The sequence below is a fragment of the Manihot esculenta genome, chromosome 8, assembly GCF_001659605.2.
Source record: "Manihot esculenta cultivar AM560-2 chromosome 8, M.esculenta_v8, whole genome shotgun sequence".
NCBI classification, from domain to species: Eukaryota; Viridiplantae; Streptophyta; class Magnoliopsida; order Malpighiales; family Euphorbiaceae; genus Manihot; species Manihot esculenta.
In genome coordinates this window covers 37,735,116-37,754,234 of record NC_035168.2, presented here as the reverse complement: position 1 = coordinate 37,754,234, position 19,119 = coordinate 37,735,116, and the positions used below count along the sequence as shown (strand labels likewise).

The following is a 19,119-nucleotide window of genomic DNA, read 5'->3' as shown; positions in this document are numbered from 1 at the left end:
TTCCAACTTGTCTATTTTCTTTATGATTTTTTTTTTTATTTCCCTTTAACCCTCTAACATGGGGAGATTCCCTCTTCCAAGTTCATCATGTTAGTGTTAGCATTTTAGTATTATTAGAGTATCCAATTTTTGGCCTATGATATTAACAACACATCAAAATTTTTTATATTGATTAAAGCAATGATGGCTTCATACTCATAAATTTAGTCTGATAAAAAAAAAGCAATGATGGCTTCATACTCATAAATTTAGTCTGATAATAAGTGTATCTGAGTAAATCTGAGAAGTTTCAGATTCTACTTTTTTAATTTACTGTTTTTATTTAAAAAAAAAAAGAAGCAATGATGGCCTCAATTATGCATTTATAGTGGCTAAAATGCTCATATTACTAATGATGAGGAGCTTCAGAAAACAGTCAAAGTAAAATTATGACTAGAAAGTAGAAGCATAGCTTGAGTTAAATGTCTAATAATATTAGAATAAATCAGTGTTAATTACTAGTTTGTTAATCTACATTAGTTGACTAATATCAATAATTAACATATAACAGCAAATCATTATCATCTATCATATCTGAAAACACATTCTCTCCATGTTTTAGTGTCTCGGAGATTTCCAATAAGTCCAAAGCTTTACAGTCACAAAGTGCAGATAATTAGCTGGTTCAGATCCCAAGAACACACGTAAACGCATTAAATTAATTCTCATTAATCACCATTAATTATAACCATTAACAACCTTCTTGCTCTTTTAACACCCACTTGCAACCTCCTCCTTCTTCTTCTTCTTCTGTTCCACATAGCTGAAAGATGCTGCAGTTCTAGAGGGAACATAGATTCAAACGATGCAAACCCAGTTGCTGTTCTTTATTTTGATTGGTTTCTCTCTTGTTTTTGTTGAGGGAGCTCAAAACATACACTATGATGAATTGTCAACTCTGTTATCGATCAAATCTACCCTAATCGATCCATCGAATCAGCTCAAGGATTGGAAAATGCCAAGCAATGGAGCTAAGAATGAATCACTTCATTGTAACTGGACTGGAGTGTGGTGTAATGCCAAAGGCTTTGTAGAGAAACTTGTACTCTCCAACATGAATCTCAGTGGCAGTGTATCAGATCACATTCAAGGCCTGCTTAGTCTTTCTTTGCTGGATATTTCCTGTAATGGGTTTGCTTCTTCGTTGCCGAAATCGCTGGGAAATCTTACTTCATTGAAGAGCATTGATGTGAGTCAGAATAACTTCATTGGTGGCTTTCCTGCTGGACTAGGAAGAGCCTCTGGATTGTCTTCTGTCAATGCATCAAGCAACAACTTCTCAGGGTTTCTTCCTGAGGATCTTGGCAATGCAACTTCACTCGAAAGCCTAGATTTTCGAGGGAGTTTCTTCGAGGGTTCGATTCCTACTTCTTTTAAGAATCTGCAGAAATTGAAATTTCTTGGTCTTTCTGGTAATAATCTCACTGGAAAAATACCAAAAGAGATTGGCCAACTTTCTTCTCTAGAGACTATAATTATTGGATATAATGAGTTTGAAGGTGAAATCCCAGCAGAGCTTGGCAATCTCACCAATCTTCAGTATCTTGACTTGGCTGTTGGCACTCTCAGTGGACAGATTCCTGCTGAATTGGGTAGGCTGCAGCAACTTACAACAGTTTATTTGTATAAGAACAATTTTACAGGAGAGATTCCACCACAACTCGGCAATGTTACATCACTACAGTTTCTGGATCTTTCTAATAATCAGATTTCAGGAGAGATCCCAGTTGAGATAGCAGAACTGAAGAACTTACAGCTCTTGAATTTGATGTGCAACCAGCTGATGGGTCCAATTCCTAACAAGCTTGGTGAGTTGACCAAATTAGAGGTATTTGAGCTATGGAGGAACTCTTTGACAGGCACTTTGCCTTTGAATCTCGGACAGAATTCGCCATTGCGCTGGTTAGATGCGTCATCGAATTCATTATCTGGTGACATTCCTTCAGGTCTGTGTAATTCTGGTAATCTCACTAAACTCATCCTCTTTAACAACTCCTTCTCTGGTTCAATACCAGTAGGTCTCTCCACCTGCCAGTCATTAGTCCGAGTTCGGATGCAAAATAATCTCATTTCTGGGACAATTCCAGTTGGATTTGGAAGTCTTCCAATACTTCAAAGGCTGGAATTGGCTCACAACAATCTTACTGGTGAAATACCAGATGATATTGCTCTGTCTGCCTCGCTTTCTTTCATCGACGTCTCGCACAACCACCTTGAATCATCTCTTCCATACAGCATCCTCTCCATCCCAAATCTTCAGACTTTCATGGCTGCCGACAACAACTTGCAAGGCAAAATCCCAGACCAATTTCAAGACTGCCCATCACTGGCACTGCTCGACCTTTCGACGAATCATTTATCTGGAACACTTCCAGGAAGCATTGCTTCATGTGAAAAGCTGGTTAATCTGAACCTCAAAAACAATCAGCTTACTGGAGAAATCCCAAAAACAATCTCAACAATGCCCACATTAGCCATTCTTAACTTGTCTAACAATTCTCTGGTTGGTCAGATCCCAAAGAACTTTGGCAACTCACCAGCCCTGGAAATGGTCAACTTGTCATACAATAAGCTTGAGGGTCCAGTTCCCTCCAATGGCATATTAGTGACCATAAATCCAAATGATCTTATTGGCAATGCTGGTCTTTGTGGTGGCGTTCTTCCACCATGTTCGCTTAGTTCTCCAACATCAAAGCGAAGAGAGAATCTGCGCGTCCATCACATCATCATTGGATTCATCGTTGCAATCTCAGTACTCTTGTTTCTTGCTATTGCATTTTTCACTGGAAGATGGCTGTATACAAGATGGTACTTGTGTAACAGCATATTTTATGATTGGTTTAAGAAGAGCAGCAAAGAGTGGCCATGGATACTAGTAGCATTCCAGCGAGTTAGCTTCACTAGCAGCGAAATTCTAGCCTGCATAAAAGAATCAAATATTATTGGCATGGGAGGAACAGGCATTGTCTACAAGGCTGACGTCAATCGGCCTCATGTAGCTGTGGCAGTGAAGAAACTATGGAGAACAGATGCAGACATCGAAAATAGCGATGATCTATTCACTGAAGTGAGTCTGTTGGGAAGGCTCCGGCACAGAAACATTGTGAGGCTGTTAGGGTATCTTCACAATGAAACAGATGTAATGATGATATATGAATACATGCCTAACGGAAACCTCTGGTCAGCTTTGCACGGTAAAGAAGCCGAAAAGCTGTTGGTCGACTGGGTCTCGAGGTATAACATAGCAGTTGGGGTTGCACAGGGGCTGAACTACCTCCACCATGATTGTCACCCACCGGTCATCCACCGCGATATCAAGTCCAACAATATATTGCTTGATGCAAACCTAGAGGCAAGAATAGCAGATTTCGGACTGGCAAGGATGATGGTTCACAAGAATGAGACAGTATCAATGGTGGCAGGATCTTATGGATACATCGCCCCCGGTAAGTTGCTCATCTGTATTTTTCAGCTTCATTTCGCATCTAAACAAGTCTACATTAACATTTTGATTCCTGAAACAAAGAAAAGTTTCCTCCACCGAAAAAATAATGTTTATAACTTAATTTTGACAGAATACGGATACACTCTGAAGGTAGATGAGAAGAGTGACATATACAGCTTCGGTGTTGTACTTTTGGAGCTTCTAACAGGGAAAAAACCACTAGATCCTGAATTTGGAGAATCTACTGATGTCGTGGAATGGATTAGGAGAAAGATTAGAAATAACAGAGCATTAGAAGAAGCACTAGACACCAGCATCTCAGGACAATGTAAACATGTGCAAGAAGAGATGCTTCTTGTTCTGCGCATTGCAATTCTTTGCACTGCAAAGAATCCCAAGGACAGACCATCAATGAGAGATGTCATAACAATGCTTGGAGAAGCAAAACCACGTAGGAAAAGCATTTGTCATAATGGACTGCACAATCCGAGTCAAGAGAAGCAAGTCTTTAGCAACTCACCTGTAATTGGCCTTCTGTAGGAACGAGTTCACAAGTTCCTCAGGCTGCTTTTTCTTTTTTGGGTAATTTCTATATTTTATGTAAATCTTTGTTTAACTTAAATTGTTCCATGAGTTCAGTTGCATGTACAAGGCTGATGAACTCATCATAAATATTACCATTTAATTTTGTAATGAATAAAGTTACCACTTACTGCACATCCATAACTTCATTATAAATAATCAGTCTAGGCAAGAATAGCCCAGCATAGATTAAGCTTTCTCGCCTGATCATATGCATACAATATCTGTGGCATTTCCCTGCTAGACGCTTGCATTACAGTAAGGCAAAAAAATTAAATAAATAAATAAATATACAAATTGGTCAACAATCAAATTGTAATTGTGAAAGGGAAGCATGTTTCTCCAACCTTGGATGACTACAGTTGAGAAGGAAAAATAGAACCTCTTCTCAACTAAACTTACTTTCTGTAACAAGTTTACATAAATAGTTCTAGAGTCAGAAAGAAATGTTCAATAAATTAAACAAAGGAACCTTTCACAGATGCAACCTGTGCTCATTGGAAAAATGTGGCACCTTAACGATCAACACTTCAAGTCAATGTTCCCTTGATCCTTAGTTAGATGCACCTAAAAGAGCAGGTTCCGATCCATTCCCCATGTCAAGAAAGCTGCTAGACCCCGGCTGAAAAATTGGCGAAAAAGTTTCAGTCTAAATATAAAAATCTTGATGTCAAGGCTGATGAACGAAGAAAATAGTAAATTACTATGCATAAAGAAATCATAGAACATGCTAGCCAAGATAAATTAGTAATCTAGAAGACTAATCTACCCTACTGTTCGAAACATTTTATCTACAGATATCACCTTCAAGTCATAAAATAGCGAAATAATCCAGAATTCTATTACTAACTACAGAAATGCACCAATAAACAAACATAAAACCTTTCCAAATTCACATTACATTCAGGATTTCTCACATCTTCTGATACACAACAACTTCTAGTTTATGAATCCGAGATTATTTCTGGCATCTGAATTTTATGCAGCCACGTCTTTAAATTTTTCCACAGAGTCAACAAGTTCTTGTCAGTTTTGACTCTCACAGGTCTTCTATCATTTCTTTTCCTTCTAATTTGGTTCTCTATTCAGTAACTAGAGATAAATCATTTGCAAATCTTCTAAAGAATTTCTTTAAAACACACAGTTTGGACACTATCATAGCCCAGAGTTTATGTGAATAAGTTTGACCCCTGTGCCTAATAATTTCCCAATCTCAAAATACCGATTCTTGAGATTAGACCTTGGTGCAGTTATTATCTAATTGCCAAAATTCATGGTATAAAAATCAACCGAGTGTTATGATTTCCAAATGTTCAAAGAAAGTAGGTTTTTCCTTACAACCAAGCACTGCATGATGAAATTATGCTGAACCACTTTGTAGGAACCAGCGGACAAAATGGAAAATTTTTCAGTTTAATCAATCACAAAACTCGCACATATAAACAAAAGGACTATTAATCCCATAGATGATCAATAAAATAAAATACACACAACAAATATAGATAATAAGATCTTAGAGCTTTTTGCTACCAATGTAATTTGCAATGATCATAGGAGCAAAATTTTTCCCTCTTCTTTCTTTGTGTGCATTTCTTTCTCCACAAGTCGCTTGCTTAATTTAAAAAACTCAATTCTTTCCCATTTCCAACTAAAGTACAAAAATTGACCAACTTTATGTGTTCTATGATTCTAGTGGAGTCAATTTAGGAAAACATAGTGTTTCTTCTGTTTCCTCTCAAATTTTGCTTATGGCTTTCCCCATGCTAAACCACCATGAATTGGCAACATGGATAATTTTATTCCATTTAAATCTATTTTGCCACACACTTCGCATGGTTCTTGTGACAATTAAATGATTACTTGTCATGTTAATCCATAGCAATTGTTCCATGCCTAACTTCCTCTTGCCTCTACTACATGAACCTACTCACTTTTCTGTGCAATGATCAAGGCTATTGGGGAAGTATGAAGCCTAACGAAAAGATGGCCTTGCCCAGGCTACAGAGTGTCCAGTGCCAAAAGTAAATAGTCCTCAATAACAAAACCTAAGCTAGGTACCACCCCTCACTACCTAGTCCTCACTTGTACAATAGATGACCTACCCCATCCCTCTACGAGAGAGAGAGAGAGAGAGAGAGGATTGGAACTTGCCTCTCCATGATTAGCTTTTGAAAGGAAAAAGGGCTCCTTCTCCCGAATCCCACCACTATTTTCAAAGATTCTTTCCAAATCCTGCAAACAAAATAAAAGATTATTGTACTGTCAACAATCTCAAAGTCACTTTTGTAATTCTCAAAAATATCAGCTATGACTCAACAGCTAGTCACAATAATGAGCAAGAGGTACACAATGTCATGCTAGAATCAGTCATCAAATTTCTCATTACTTCTATACCAAGAATTTTGAATAAGGATTAAGGAAACCTATAAAGCAAAGCCTAAAACACCAAAAGGTTGATAAGATAATATGTTCTGTTTTCAGCAAAATGACGCAAGCAGCACACAGAAATATCAGGTCAAATGTTAGCTCAACAAAAATCAATAACCACTTAACTTCTAGATCTATAAATATTTGAAATATTTATTTTAATCTAAATTGGTTGCTTCAAACAGAGGCTAAATACAAGCATTCACATTTTAGAGCTGCTCAGAGATGTTTAAAAAAGAGACTAATTGGATATTGCAAACCGCAAGATAGAATTGAGGAGTGTGGCAGTTAGAACAGTTTCAGGTTGTTGCTTTAACCTTTCCAGTCAAGATCTCAAATTCAAGCAACTCTTCAACAATCTTCTCAAGAACTCGATGATTTTTTTGAAGCAATTCCTTTGCTTTAAGATATGCTAGATCATACATCTGTGAATAAAACAAGCATATAATGTCATAAAATAATATCATAAAAGAGCACTAGGTACTGATGCTGTTCCGACAGTTGACATGTTCAATAAAAGCAAGCAAACATTCACTGTAGGAAGCAAAAGTATACCTTTTCAACTTTAGCCGCCATGTCATATTCATGGTTGTTCCCCATGCTTAAAGATGTAACCTAGATCAGCATGCAAAGACATCCAATACAAAATATTAACATGAAAACACAAAGCTACAATGAAGCCTTGAAGATGACATCAAATATCACATGAAGAATTTTCGGACAGCAATAATTAATCATATAAATCCAAATGATGTCACATAAGGTGGAAACAGACAGTTGGTCCTTATTTCTGCTTCCCAAGCATGAGCAAAATGTAGTAAAATTTGGTATAACAAATTACTAGAATACAGAAGTTGATGAAGGTTCTCTAACAATAAAACCAAAATACAAAAATTGAAGCAGAATGTTTATTTTTCCTTTTCTTTTTCAACCAGTATACATGCTTTCAAAGGATTTGGGAATACCGCATTGCTACTGTAGTAAATTGCGGGACTATCATCAGGCCCCCACCCATATTGAATCACCATACGTGTAGCTATCTGTCACAAGTTTTAGACACGTGATCAGGAATGTATACTCAAATCAACTTCTCATGCAAATGGATATTATGATTAAATGACAGCAACCTCCTGAGCTTGTCTTAATTCTGAAGAAGAAAGAAAATTTTCTTCACTGAAGGGAAGTAGAAGCTGGGCCGCAACATATGAACCAAAACAGAAGACAAGCTTTTTCTCATGATAAGATCTTGATTCCACATTCCCATTCAGGGAACCTTCATTTCTAGCCTTACTGATTTTTGTACATCCAATTCCCTGAAAAAATGGGGGTAAGTTTTTCCCAACTTCTTTCATTGCTAAATTCCAAAAATAATTTGGCTACTGATAGTAGTTGTATCAAACCTAAAGAGAAAGCAGCTTTTATGCTTATAATTAATACAAAATATGATTAGCCTGGTCATCGCATGGTTCAAAAAGAGAACATGACAACTCCAAGTGTAAAGACTTAAGACTATGGTACAAGCCTCCCTTACATCAGCCCGGCTATCTTCTTATTCAAATAATCACAAAATATATATAATGGCAGATGTTTCCCAACGCACTGCAGTTTATACACAGCCTTGAGGGTAGCTTAATTATCTTGAAGTCCATACTTGGCACATCAGAATGGCTCCAAAGAGGATAAATTATGCAGCCTTATAATTCAAGAGCCTTTTTCTTTTGCGTGAGCCTTTCATCATTTTGATTTTCCAGAGAATGTTCGAGTTCCCATCAATGATCCATCTATATATAATTATAAATAACAACTTATAGTTCTCCATTTCAACATTTCTGATGGCAAATGAGAATTCCCATCTGCTGCATGGTCCTTCAAAGCCTCACGCATTTTGATTCCCTACATCTATATCAAAATTAAGTTGCAAGTAAATATGACACAACTAACCTGCCAAGAACAAGGCTCCAACCATAGATTATCTACAACATCAAAGTTGGGTAAAAGAAGTGCAATCAGACCACGGCCAGCAGCCCAAACAGCATGTGGGAACTTGGTCTCCCTGGTCCACTGTCACATCCCAATCTTATGTTAGTGCAAACCTTTTCATCAAGAGAAGGTAATGATGACTTCTGCATGATCATAAATATGTGAAAGAACATAGATTTACGAGAGAGAGGGAGAGGAGAGAGAGAGAGAGAGAGAGAGAGAGAGAGAGAGAGAAGTAAATGGTCAACAGACAATGACAGTACTCAATAATAGCCTTGAAAGACAAGGTACTTTCTTACATCAAGTGGAGGATTAAGTAGGTCTATTCCATTGCTTATCTGACCATATGGCTCCATCAGGTCAACAACATTCTGCAGATCCTCTTTAGTCAATTCTAGCCCCAAATGATTCACCAACATCTTGCTCACCTTCTTCACAACTTTGATTTTACAAATCCATTTGGGAAACATAAAACTGAAAGTCTTCAGAACAGAAGGAAATGTCATGACTAAATAAATAGAAGAAATATTGAAAAAGAAAAAAAAATCAAAGGACACTGTTACCAAGGAAATTAACTAAAATAAAAATTGGAAAAGAGGGAAAGAAACAAGGAACGGTTTAGAAAAGGGTAAAAAAGACGTGCATTACTAAATCTAACAATTCAGAAGTTTCAACAAAGAATCTAACAAAGTATGTCTTTGTCCTTATGATCATAATCAAATAAGTAACAGTTATTAGAGCAGAAGACACATTAAGGCGCAAACCTTATTGCAAGCCTGAAAGAAATAAGACTAAAAAATAATAATAAACTTAAAATCAAATAATTATAGATATAGCTTTATTTAACTAAACTTATAGAAAGTATTTATAAGCATAAAAAAACATAAAATGAATAGAGTCTAAACTTTATCATGATGTTTTCCCTCTTTTAGCAAACACTAGAAAAACTTGTTAGAAAATAAAATAAACCCATATTTTGGACATTCAAAAAGACAACATACATTTTGGATGTCCATAAACGCGAGAAAATAGCACTACTAGCATCGTTAGGAAAAAGCAATCTCAAATAACCTAGGGAAAAAGCAATCTCAAATAACCTAGGGAAAAAGTGACCTCAGTTAACATGTTTATATTTTAGAAGAACAAAAAAACAGAGGACAAATAACCAAGATACAAATGACTTAAATAGCTTTTTAAAAATAAAATAAAATAACAACAAAGAAGCAATCTCAAGAATCCTGAAATAAAGGACCATTTCATTGTTAGTGGTGTTAAAAGAAAAAAGATGACAATTTCAGATAAACTAGGACCAAAGGAGTCAAATATACACCAAAGATGAGAGAAATAATAAAAAAAGATTGAAAACAAGGTACAAAGTAAGGAACTAACAAAGCATGAGCATTAAAAATGTAAACATGAGGTAGTTTGTGATCCTGGGCGAGGTGGTTTAATGAGATTTTAGCAACTTTTTATCACCGGTGAGACTAATTCCTATGACTTCCTACTTCCTAGTGCATCAATACTCAATTCTAGCAGATCGACAAATTCCAAATCTAGAAGTGGTGTCTTTAGCCAATGGAGGTGCCCAAGAGAGGTGGAAGTATTTCTAGAGCCTTGTGCTTGGAACAAGGTGCACATCTAAGCGGCAGCTGGCAGGCACAGAAGGTGAAAACTTGTTAAAGGTTGCCTTCCCTTCTCCTATACAGGGTGTTAGAGTTGGAGCCTTGACCCTGAGGCCACCTTCAATAACACTCATACAACTAGAATCTAATCAAGTTGATCATCACATGAAATTCAGATAATCATACAGAAGGGAGATTTTATTATTACATCAAAATTATATCTTACCGCAAACCAACTGCAGTAGCTCATAAGTTCATCTGTATCAACAAATTTGCTCCTAAAGGCACTACCTTCCAGGGCAACGGGAACAAGTTTCAATTCAATAGGGCGTAAAAGGGCTGTCTTCTCAGCAACCTGAAAAGAGAAAAGACTATAAAAGAAAAGAAGAGAAAAATGCAACTAAATAGAGTAAAGTTAATCAGTCCACCTGAGGTAACCCCAAGTGAGGATTTGAGATTGAAACTCAACCCCCTTCTTCAGGAACCAAAGGGTGAAAAATACAGTAATATATCTATAAAGTCACCTTACTGGTTTCTAAGAACAGTAGTTGCCAGCTAGTAGCAAAAGGAAAATTATGTAATTTTTCCATAAATGAGCTCTAAATTTAGAACTGATCACTACTAAACAACATCCAGAGGTCATAAAAAAAAAAAAAAAAAACCCACATTGTTAAATGAAAGATTATAACATGCATTCAGTTCAGCAATTCAAGGACCTACAATTGAGCAGAAGAGTAATAGGAAGAAACTACAAGAGCAGGCAAAGACAGAGCAAAAAATATTTGGCTGCTATGCACAATATATCATCCATTCTGTTACTATATATATGCATAAAGGGAAGAACAGGAATACAGGATTGATAAAAGTTACCTTTTTCCAGTCTACAAAATCAATGAGGCCTTCATCCATGGTTTCTTTTGCAGAACTTAGTAAAATCTTCTCCCTCTCTAATTGTGTTGGTTGTTGAAGATAAAATACTCTATCCATCCGACCAGGCCGTTGCAAGGCCTCATCAATTTGCTTCAGATTTCTTGTTGTGGCCATCAAAACAACTCCATCTTGTTTCTCAAACCTGGAAAGGGATATTGTATTTAGCAAAATCATATTTCATTCCCAGACTTGAAAGCAAATTAGAGGGAGAAACGATGATCTCCAAGGAATTAAACAAAGATAGGGCTCAGCCCAAACCTCACAACACAATGTAGTCTGAATGCTAAACTAAATAATGACAAGAGTCCAAAATCCAAAATACAGAAAATTGTAAACACTTAAAATCCATGGTCAATTATTACATATATACAGGAAAGAGGTGCATTTGGCAAGAAAATATTCTATCAAAGCATACTAAGGAATTCACGTAGAGTAGGAGAGAAGTTGCAAATTACCCATCAAGTTCCACTAGAAGTTGATTAATGAAAGCCTCATGATCCTGCTTCTTAGTGTGAATATATTTACCACGAACACCAGCAAAAAGATCAAAATCCTCCACGAAGATAATTACAGGTGCCTAGATATGACATTATAAAGTTAAAAAAATGAACGACCGTATTTAATCAAATTTCTTGTTTCTTCTTCAAGGATTGAAAACTGCAAACCAGTGGGACTCTTTAAATAGAAGAAATTCAGCAGTATTTCCTTCATGAATGAAAAAATAAACACCGTCACATGCATAGCCACAAGATTTAACCAATTCCACAACTACTAATCAATCAAGATTCAAGCATCTATAGCAATTAAGAAAAATTATGATATAAAAAATAAACACAACAAAATCTATAAAACATGTTGATGAGAATAATGCAACCCAAAATCATTAACAGTCATATTTGTGTGTTATTAGTTCCTCGACACGTTGAAAAAATAAAAAAGCATAAAAAAATTAATAATTTGGTGAAGACTGAAATATTATCACAAGCTGAAGGAGCAAAGAACCATAAAAAAAGGAAAAGTTCATGATATCTTTGCAACTAAGGTTCCAGAATATTGAAATTCTGGCCAGTAATTTTGCCTTGAGACAAAGTTTAACCCAAAAATGAAGAAAAGTAAAACAGACTGCAATAGAGGGGGAAGCATAAATATAAATTTCTCAATCCCAGTTCTACAAATCATTTTCGTGACAAGCAAATTAGGTAATGAAACATGATGACCTCCCCTAGAATTCAGGGTTGTAGGCAGTAGCCTGGTAGTTGGGTACCATGCCCCATCCTATTGGCAGTCAAAGGCTCAATCTCCTACTTTAGCCTACCCCTCCCATTAGAACACACACACACAAACATACGAACATGTACTTCAAGATAAATAGGTCGAAAGCTGACATCAAACTGGATAGGTTTAGAGGATAACCAAATCCCTAGCTGTTTGAAACAGTTCCCGGACATTTGATGCACTTTGACCAACCCATAGTCCCGCCTCCAACTGCTGGGCAGCAACTTTGACCACAGGAACCTTGGCTTCAGCAGCAATAGCCAGTGCCAGAGACGTCTTTCCCGTTCCTCTCTCTCCTACAATAAGAACTCCCTGCAATATAACCATGAACAACTTCACAAACTTATTTGATCACAGTACACCTTGCAGCACAAATTAATAATTTGAAATAATGCAAATGTGTACAGGTTAAGTTACATGCTATATGGGCAGAAAATGAATGTTAAACATGCAAACCTAATGCAGCAACAGGATATTTGAATGTTTAATCCCATTATTTTGTTGAAAATGTCTAAAAGGTACAAGATAAAGCAGTGGGAAAAAATATTGTCTTCCATCTCCACTAAATTTCCATTATTCCAACTATAGCACACTCGTGTATGCTTATGATGCAGTAGGAAGTCTTACTGGATCCTGTATCATCACCCTTATGCAAAAACTCATCACCATTAAGGCCAGGTTTTCCCCATCTATGAAAGAAAATTTTGGGTATGTTGACCACTAACACAATAGCATGCAACAGTTAGATACGCAAGTCAGAGATTGACTACTAGAGAAGCTAAAGCAAATTTAACAGCTAACCTGCAAGGCACATGAAAAAAGAGAGGTCTCATTGCTTAACTAAGAAATTCCAAAATTTAGAAAGAAGGAAAGGTTCTGCTCAGGATGGATCTTTAAGCTTCATTCCTGAAGTATAACAGATGGTGGATTTATTGTCATGTGGATGAATAACTTTGTTCAGTTGTCTTGTACAAGAGGAATCTTTTGTTTCTAAGCCATCTTTGGTACATGACATTGTACAATATTGATTCCTTTCTTAGTGAAATTTTACAGTTTTCTTATTTCTAAGTATTATCTCTTTGCTTTACAGCCAAAATTAATACGAAGTTTTAGGTTTTTTAACTTTCTCTTTGAATTTTCCTTTACTATCGTTTCTTCCCCCTTTAGGCATACTTTTCTTTATACAGCTTGCATACTTATATTACATCCCCATGACGCCTTTCAAATTCAATTCCATTGACACATGAGGAAGGAAACATATGAGCCAGATTTTACCCACACTCATCACTTTAGAGTTGAATTTTAGAACAACCCCACAATCTAAGATAAATGAGAAGGAAAAAAGAGAGATATATGATGCTGCCACTAAACATTCGTCCAACAACAACATAGCATATTGATAGTATCTTGACAATAACATACCCGTGGTGCACGGGCACCTATTTCTTGGAAAGCACTGGGATTTTGTAGAAATGCTACAACTTCATTAATTTCCTCCCTCATAGAATCGATGCTAGCAAAGTCCTTCAATGGTATTGGAGGATTCTTCACCCTCTGGAAATCAATCAAGAATATTAAATTTCGCCCCAGAAAATGATTAAATAAAAAATTAAGTAATAGCTTGGAACCTTCATTCTTTCAAAAGCACTTGTTATAGGATCAATCCCAGCCTTTCTTTTGCGTTTGGTTCTCCTTATCTTGTAATTATAATAGGCTCTCTGCAAGATAATGTATAACAGTATTTGTATTCAGTCAGAAGCTCAGATTAACTTTAAGATAGCCCAGATATTCAGTCAGATCATTCTGAATCAAAGAGAATCTTAGCAATTCACTACCAATAAAATAGCCAAGAACATATTTCTCTCTGACAGATTTAAGTACAATGATTAATGGAATTTGTATCTATATGTCATAATTTATAGTTATTTTTCTTGTCCCAATGGACTTGGACATAATATGACTTTCTCATTATTAGCTGATGGAATCAGCAACATAATAAAGAATAAACCCAGCCCTGAAAGTGATTCTCATATCCATTGTATAACATGACAAAAATGAAGTTAAAATAATCATCTTCTTGACATCGATATGGGAGAATTTAGATATGAAATAACAGGTTCTAATTCCAGATTTCCAATGCATCAAACCATGTGAACCTTCATCACTCATTAATACTCAAACTATAGCTTCACAATGATTACCCTCAAACTTTAGTATATAAGGTAATAACAAATGCAAAATCATCGAATTCACAAAAGAAATTTTACATATCATCAAATGAGCAAATCCTTTGGAAAGGAATGGTAGGTCCAAGCTTGTCACGTATACAACAATTGGATCAGTAAAGATAAAATATAAATAAGTTTAAAAAGAAAAAAGGAAAAAAGTAATACCACTCTTTGTAACTTCCGCAAGTTTGGATTTCTACGTAAAGGTCCAAAACCAAGAAGTTTTGGAGCCTTCCTCTTCATAAAACAGAAAACATGGAACAAAATATATCCGTAGATAGCAGTTCTAACAATAAACAGAAAAAAATACCAATCTATTTCATCTGTTTCTCTGGACTTAAACCTAATTTCCACCTCAGATTGCCATTTCAAGTACCATGTTGAGGCAACACTCTGCCCGGTTTCCTCTGGCCATGCCATCCCCAACCGTAACCTTACCTGTAATAGAACAGCAACTATGAAACAATTATGAAAAAAGCAATAGAAATAAATGAGAAAAGACAAGTTAAAAGCTCATATAACAATTACTGGAAAAGGAATGACAAACTCCAGTGTAGGAAACACAATCATCATCATTATATCATCATTTATGTCACTAATTGTCTCTAACAACCAATCTCTTCCAGACGAAACAATTCTAGCCTTCCATATTCCATTTACACATCGGCAAGCCAGCCTCATTGTCAAGAGAAATTGTTGATGCATATTCAATTCTGTTAAAGGGATCCACATCCACTGAACCACAGTGGGAATACCCTGGGCAAGCATTTTCATATATAGCCCATCAAACCCTCCAAAATACTCATAAAGCATGTCAAATTCCTGAAACAAAAAATGCCGAGGTTAAAAGTATGCCAACAATGACTCATAAGGAGAGATTAAATAAACAATAAACATATACAACCTTAATGTCAACATAGTATTCTTTGCCATCACCCTTGAGTGCAATATACATGGCACCCCAATCATGTCTGATTCGAGCGTGCTCCACTAGTTTCCTTGAGACAGCATATGGAACAGCAATGGGGTCTATTTCCCACCTGTTTTTCTCTTCATTGTACCAAGTCTTTGAGATGACCCTATCTCGATCTAGAAGAATACGTTCCTGCAATTAAAATTTTATTAAATAGTTATGATACAAATTAACTGCAAGAAAGCATCAAATTCTGAAGTTTGACCGCAAACTATCAAGGCATGAAGCAAAATGTAATTGAGTAATAGCTACAACTAGCAAAATGCATAGCATATATCAGGAGCAGTTTCCTCATTCATATAAATGTGCTGCCCAAGAACAAATCATATGGATAATTTTGGTTCTTAAGTAATTGAAATCATAAATATACACCTAACAGTCATCTTAACAGTGATCTTCAGGCATACGAGGTATACAACTGTAATAACATACATCTGACATATTCTAAAAGCATGAAAAAGGTAAAACATCTCACATAAATTTAAACTGTAGATAACCAACAAAACAAACACCAGCAGATGAAAGAGAAACAAAAAAAGTAATCCCAATTGTTAAAGCCAATGCATCAAGTGAAGCTTGTATAAAAGTGGCATTAAAAACAGTTGTTAATGTTTACAAACCAAAAATTAATGTAACATCATCATGCACTAAGGTCCCTAATATTAAGTTCATTTCATACTCCAGACAACTGGCGTGGAAATACCATTCAGAAACAAACTTTACAAAAGATTCATCACCCCCACAGTGGCAAAATATTTTAAGAAGGAAATGGGTATAATATTTGTATTAATAAACTCGTGTGCTACTGTGCTTCCTCCAAATTTACAACCTTTGACATGTAATATGATTCAAGTGCTATCTCCACATATTTCCTACAGTTTGATTAGTGGAAAAGCTACCTGTATTTGGGCCACGTACTGTTTACCAAACTCAACATCTTCCAATAAATTTCTCTTCAGGTTTGCCTTTGCTTCTTCTCTCCATTTCTTCCATCCATGGTATAAATGCAGGCGAATAGCTTTAGGGACTACTAACTCCTTATCTCCAAACATCCACTTCAACTCAACTTCTGGGAAACCCTTCACAATCTCATCTGCTGGTGTCATTACGACCAAACGCTTTTCATCACCAAACCTCTTCATCCTTTTTCTTACACTATTCTCCAGATCATTCTGCAGCTTCCTTGAATCTTTAAGACCTTGTTTTAGACTCAAAGCAAAATCCACTAAATCTTGATCAAATAGAGGTCCAAGGCCTTCAACTTCCACAACATTAGGCAAAATAATCTGTTCCAAGAATTTAGTTTGTGCTGTTTCCAATTCTTTCTGAATTTCAGATCTAGAGAGATTGGAGCTTTTTTGCACACTGCAAGTACATTAAAATGCTTATATAAGAAATTCAACATAAGTAACAGAATTATGAACAAGGAGTAGTGCCTAACACCACAGAGTGCATAGATATTGGAATTGCTGATGAGAAAAGCACCATTTTCACATATGTTAGTTAGAGGATATTAAAAATTAACTTAAAATTAAATTTGACATGTTTTAGTCAATAGCAACTTAAATATGCTTTTTGTTTTTGAACACTAAAATAACAAACAGTTCTTCTCTAAACAGTTTTTTTTCAATAGCAAGCAAAACGTTGGTTTTTCAACAAACACTTTTTGGCTCTAAATCTCAATGCCAAATAGTAGAACACAGAATATCAAATCCATGAAAGCAAACATGGGTCCAAGAATATAAAGAGAAGAAGGGGCAACCTAGTAGCAAATTTACTTGTACTACAACTACGAAACTAAGAAAATCTCCAAATAGGGGGTACATGCAATAAATTGTATTAAACAATATTCAACTGAGTTTCCACCTTGTAATTCTAGAAATCCTCTAGGGCATACACTAATATGATTAAGGGTTTTGGCCCAGTGGACAACATTTTGAGCAGTATTATGTCCCTTAACGAGCACCATCCACCTCAGTTCTTAGCAGTTGCCTTAAGCTAAAGTTATTAGATGTTGCTTGCTTGCTACATGGCCATCAAGTGATTTTACCCATCACCATTAAAGTGATCCTACCCACTGTATTTCCCAAAGAAAAACCAGTACTCTAAATAAAAATAATTGAACGTTGCCACACCATAAACTTAAGCAACTTAAACCACTCAAGTCACATAAATTATCAATATAGCGTTAATCATTGTTTTGCTTGATTCTAGAATGCAAATAAAGTTCATTGTAGCTAAACTCAAATGTACCCGTTTATGAAATTACCTTTCCGTACCCTTTCGTCTCGTTTCTTGGTTAAATCTTTTCACCAACTCCTCACACTCCCTCTCAATGAAGCAAAGCTCCCTGACTCCAAAACTCATTGCTATTGTCTTCCTCCTAAAAATTACATCCTCAATCTCCCCAATTCTATCCCAAACTCGACCATAATTCTCCTCCATCGCTCTCATTCTCTCCTTCAACTCCTCCATTCTCTCTTTCTCAGCACTTCCCTCCAAATTCTCGTACTCTCTTCTAACCTTCACCGCTTCAACCCTGAGCTCAACAGCACGGTCCTCCAAACTGAATTTTTCTTTTCCCAATTCAATAGCTTCCGAATATAGCCCCTCCATTATCTGCCCTAGTAATCCTTCTTTCTTTGCCTTTACTGCCTTTAACGCCAATCTCACTTCCTCCAATCCCCCGTTTCCCTTCCTAGTCTCCTCTATACACTTCAACAACCATGAAACCTCTTCTATCAAACTTTTAGTACAATCCGAATATTCATGGCCCTTTGCATACGATTCTTCATTCACTTCTCTCTCCTCCTTTTTGAATGTAACTTCACTAGCAACAGCAGCACGAGCTGGTAATGCACCAACTGGAACGAACCCAACAGCAATACAAAACAAAGCATACACAACAGACCTAGTAATGCTTCGAACTATGTGATTTTCGGGTCTAGTAAGACACCCAATTGAGAAAGGCGATTGCTTTTGTTGTTCTGGGCTTGAAGGATGCTCTATAGACTGTTCTTGGTTGTGGTTACGGCATTTTGAAGCTTCTAAAAAGCTGAAAACGCGATAATTATGCACAAATGTTAGGTTTCTTACTGAATGTTTGTGGGATTGGGAGGTAAGGCCTGTAATTCTAATTTTATGTCTCGTTGGTGATGAAGGGCTCCTAAATGGTGGATAGAAAAGAGGGGAAAAGGGAGTGGAAATGGAAGCCATAAGAACTAATGAACGAGTGTGTTGTGGGTCATATTTCGGGTGAACATTTGTGAGCAAGAAGACGCAGGTGGAGAGAGCAAAGTGGGCAGGCCTGCAAGGGCTTACTGAAAGAAACGAAGATAGAGGAGAAAATACTGCGACTAGCATGATAATCGTAAATTACAAATTAATCCCTATATTTTAGTGAAATATATATATAAGTCTTTACATTTTTAAAAACTAACTATTTAATCCTTAAAAGAAATTAAGAAAATAAATAGATTCCAAGGAAAACAAAATTATTTATTTCATTCGCAATTTAGTGCTTAAAATTTCATATACTCTAAAAACTCAATCAGTATAATTTAGATATAAATAATAAATTAGTCTTAAAAATAAATAATAATAGTAGTGATTTAATTA

At 36.1% G+C, this 19,119-nt stretch overlaps 2 protein-coding genes across 2 annotated transcripts; one reads left to right on the top strand and one right to left on the bottom strand.

Moving 5' to 3' along the window:
- Positions 1-618: 618 nt before the first annotated feature.
- LOC110620068 (leucine-rich repeat receptor-like protein kinase PXL1) lies at positions 619-4,201 on the top strand. Its single transcript, XM_021763646.2, has 2 exons — positions 619-3,485; positions 3,615-4,201. The coding sequence occupies exons 1-2, from the start codon at positions 845-847 to the stop codon at positions 4,022-4,024; spliced, it is 3,051 nt and encodes a 1,016-aa protein (XP_021619338.1). The 5' UTR covers positions 619-844; the 3' UTR covers positions 4,025-4,201.
- A 118-nt stretch (positions 4,202-4,319) lies between these two features.
- Positions 4,320-18,832, bottom strand: LOC110620067 (probable inactive ATP-dependent zinc metalloprotease FTSHI 5, chloroplastic). The gene is made up of 19 exons (XM_021763645.2): positions 17,771-18,832; positions 16,401-16,866; positions 15,433-15,633; positions 15,057-15,350; positions 14,694-14,966; positions 13,929-14,018; positions 13,723-13,854; positions 12,439-12,612; positions 11,481-11,602; positions 10,966-11,167; positions 10,322-10,450; positions 8,773-8,955; positions 8,435-8,554; positions 7,621-7,806; positions 7,459-7,533; positions 7,049-7,108; positions 6,811-6,918; positions 6,218-6,298; positions 4,320-4,688 (listed from the first exon to the last, which is right to left on the bottom strand). The coding sequence occupies exons 1-19, from the start codon at positions 18,715-18,717 to the stop codon at positions 4,620-4,622; spliced, it is 3,912 nt and encodes a 1,303-aa protein (XP_021619337.1). The 5' UTR covers positions 18,718-18,832; the 3' UTR covers positions 4,320-4,619.
- Positions 18,833-19,119: the final 287 nt, after the last annotated feature.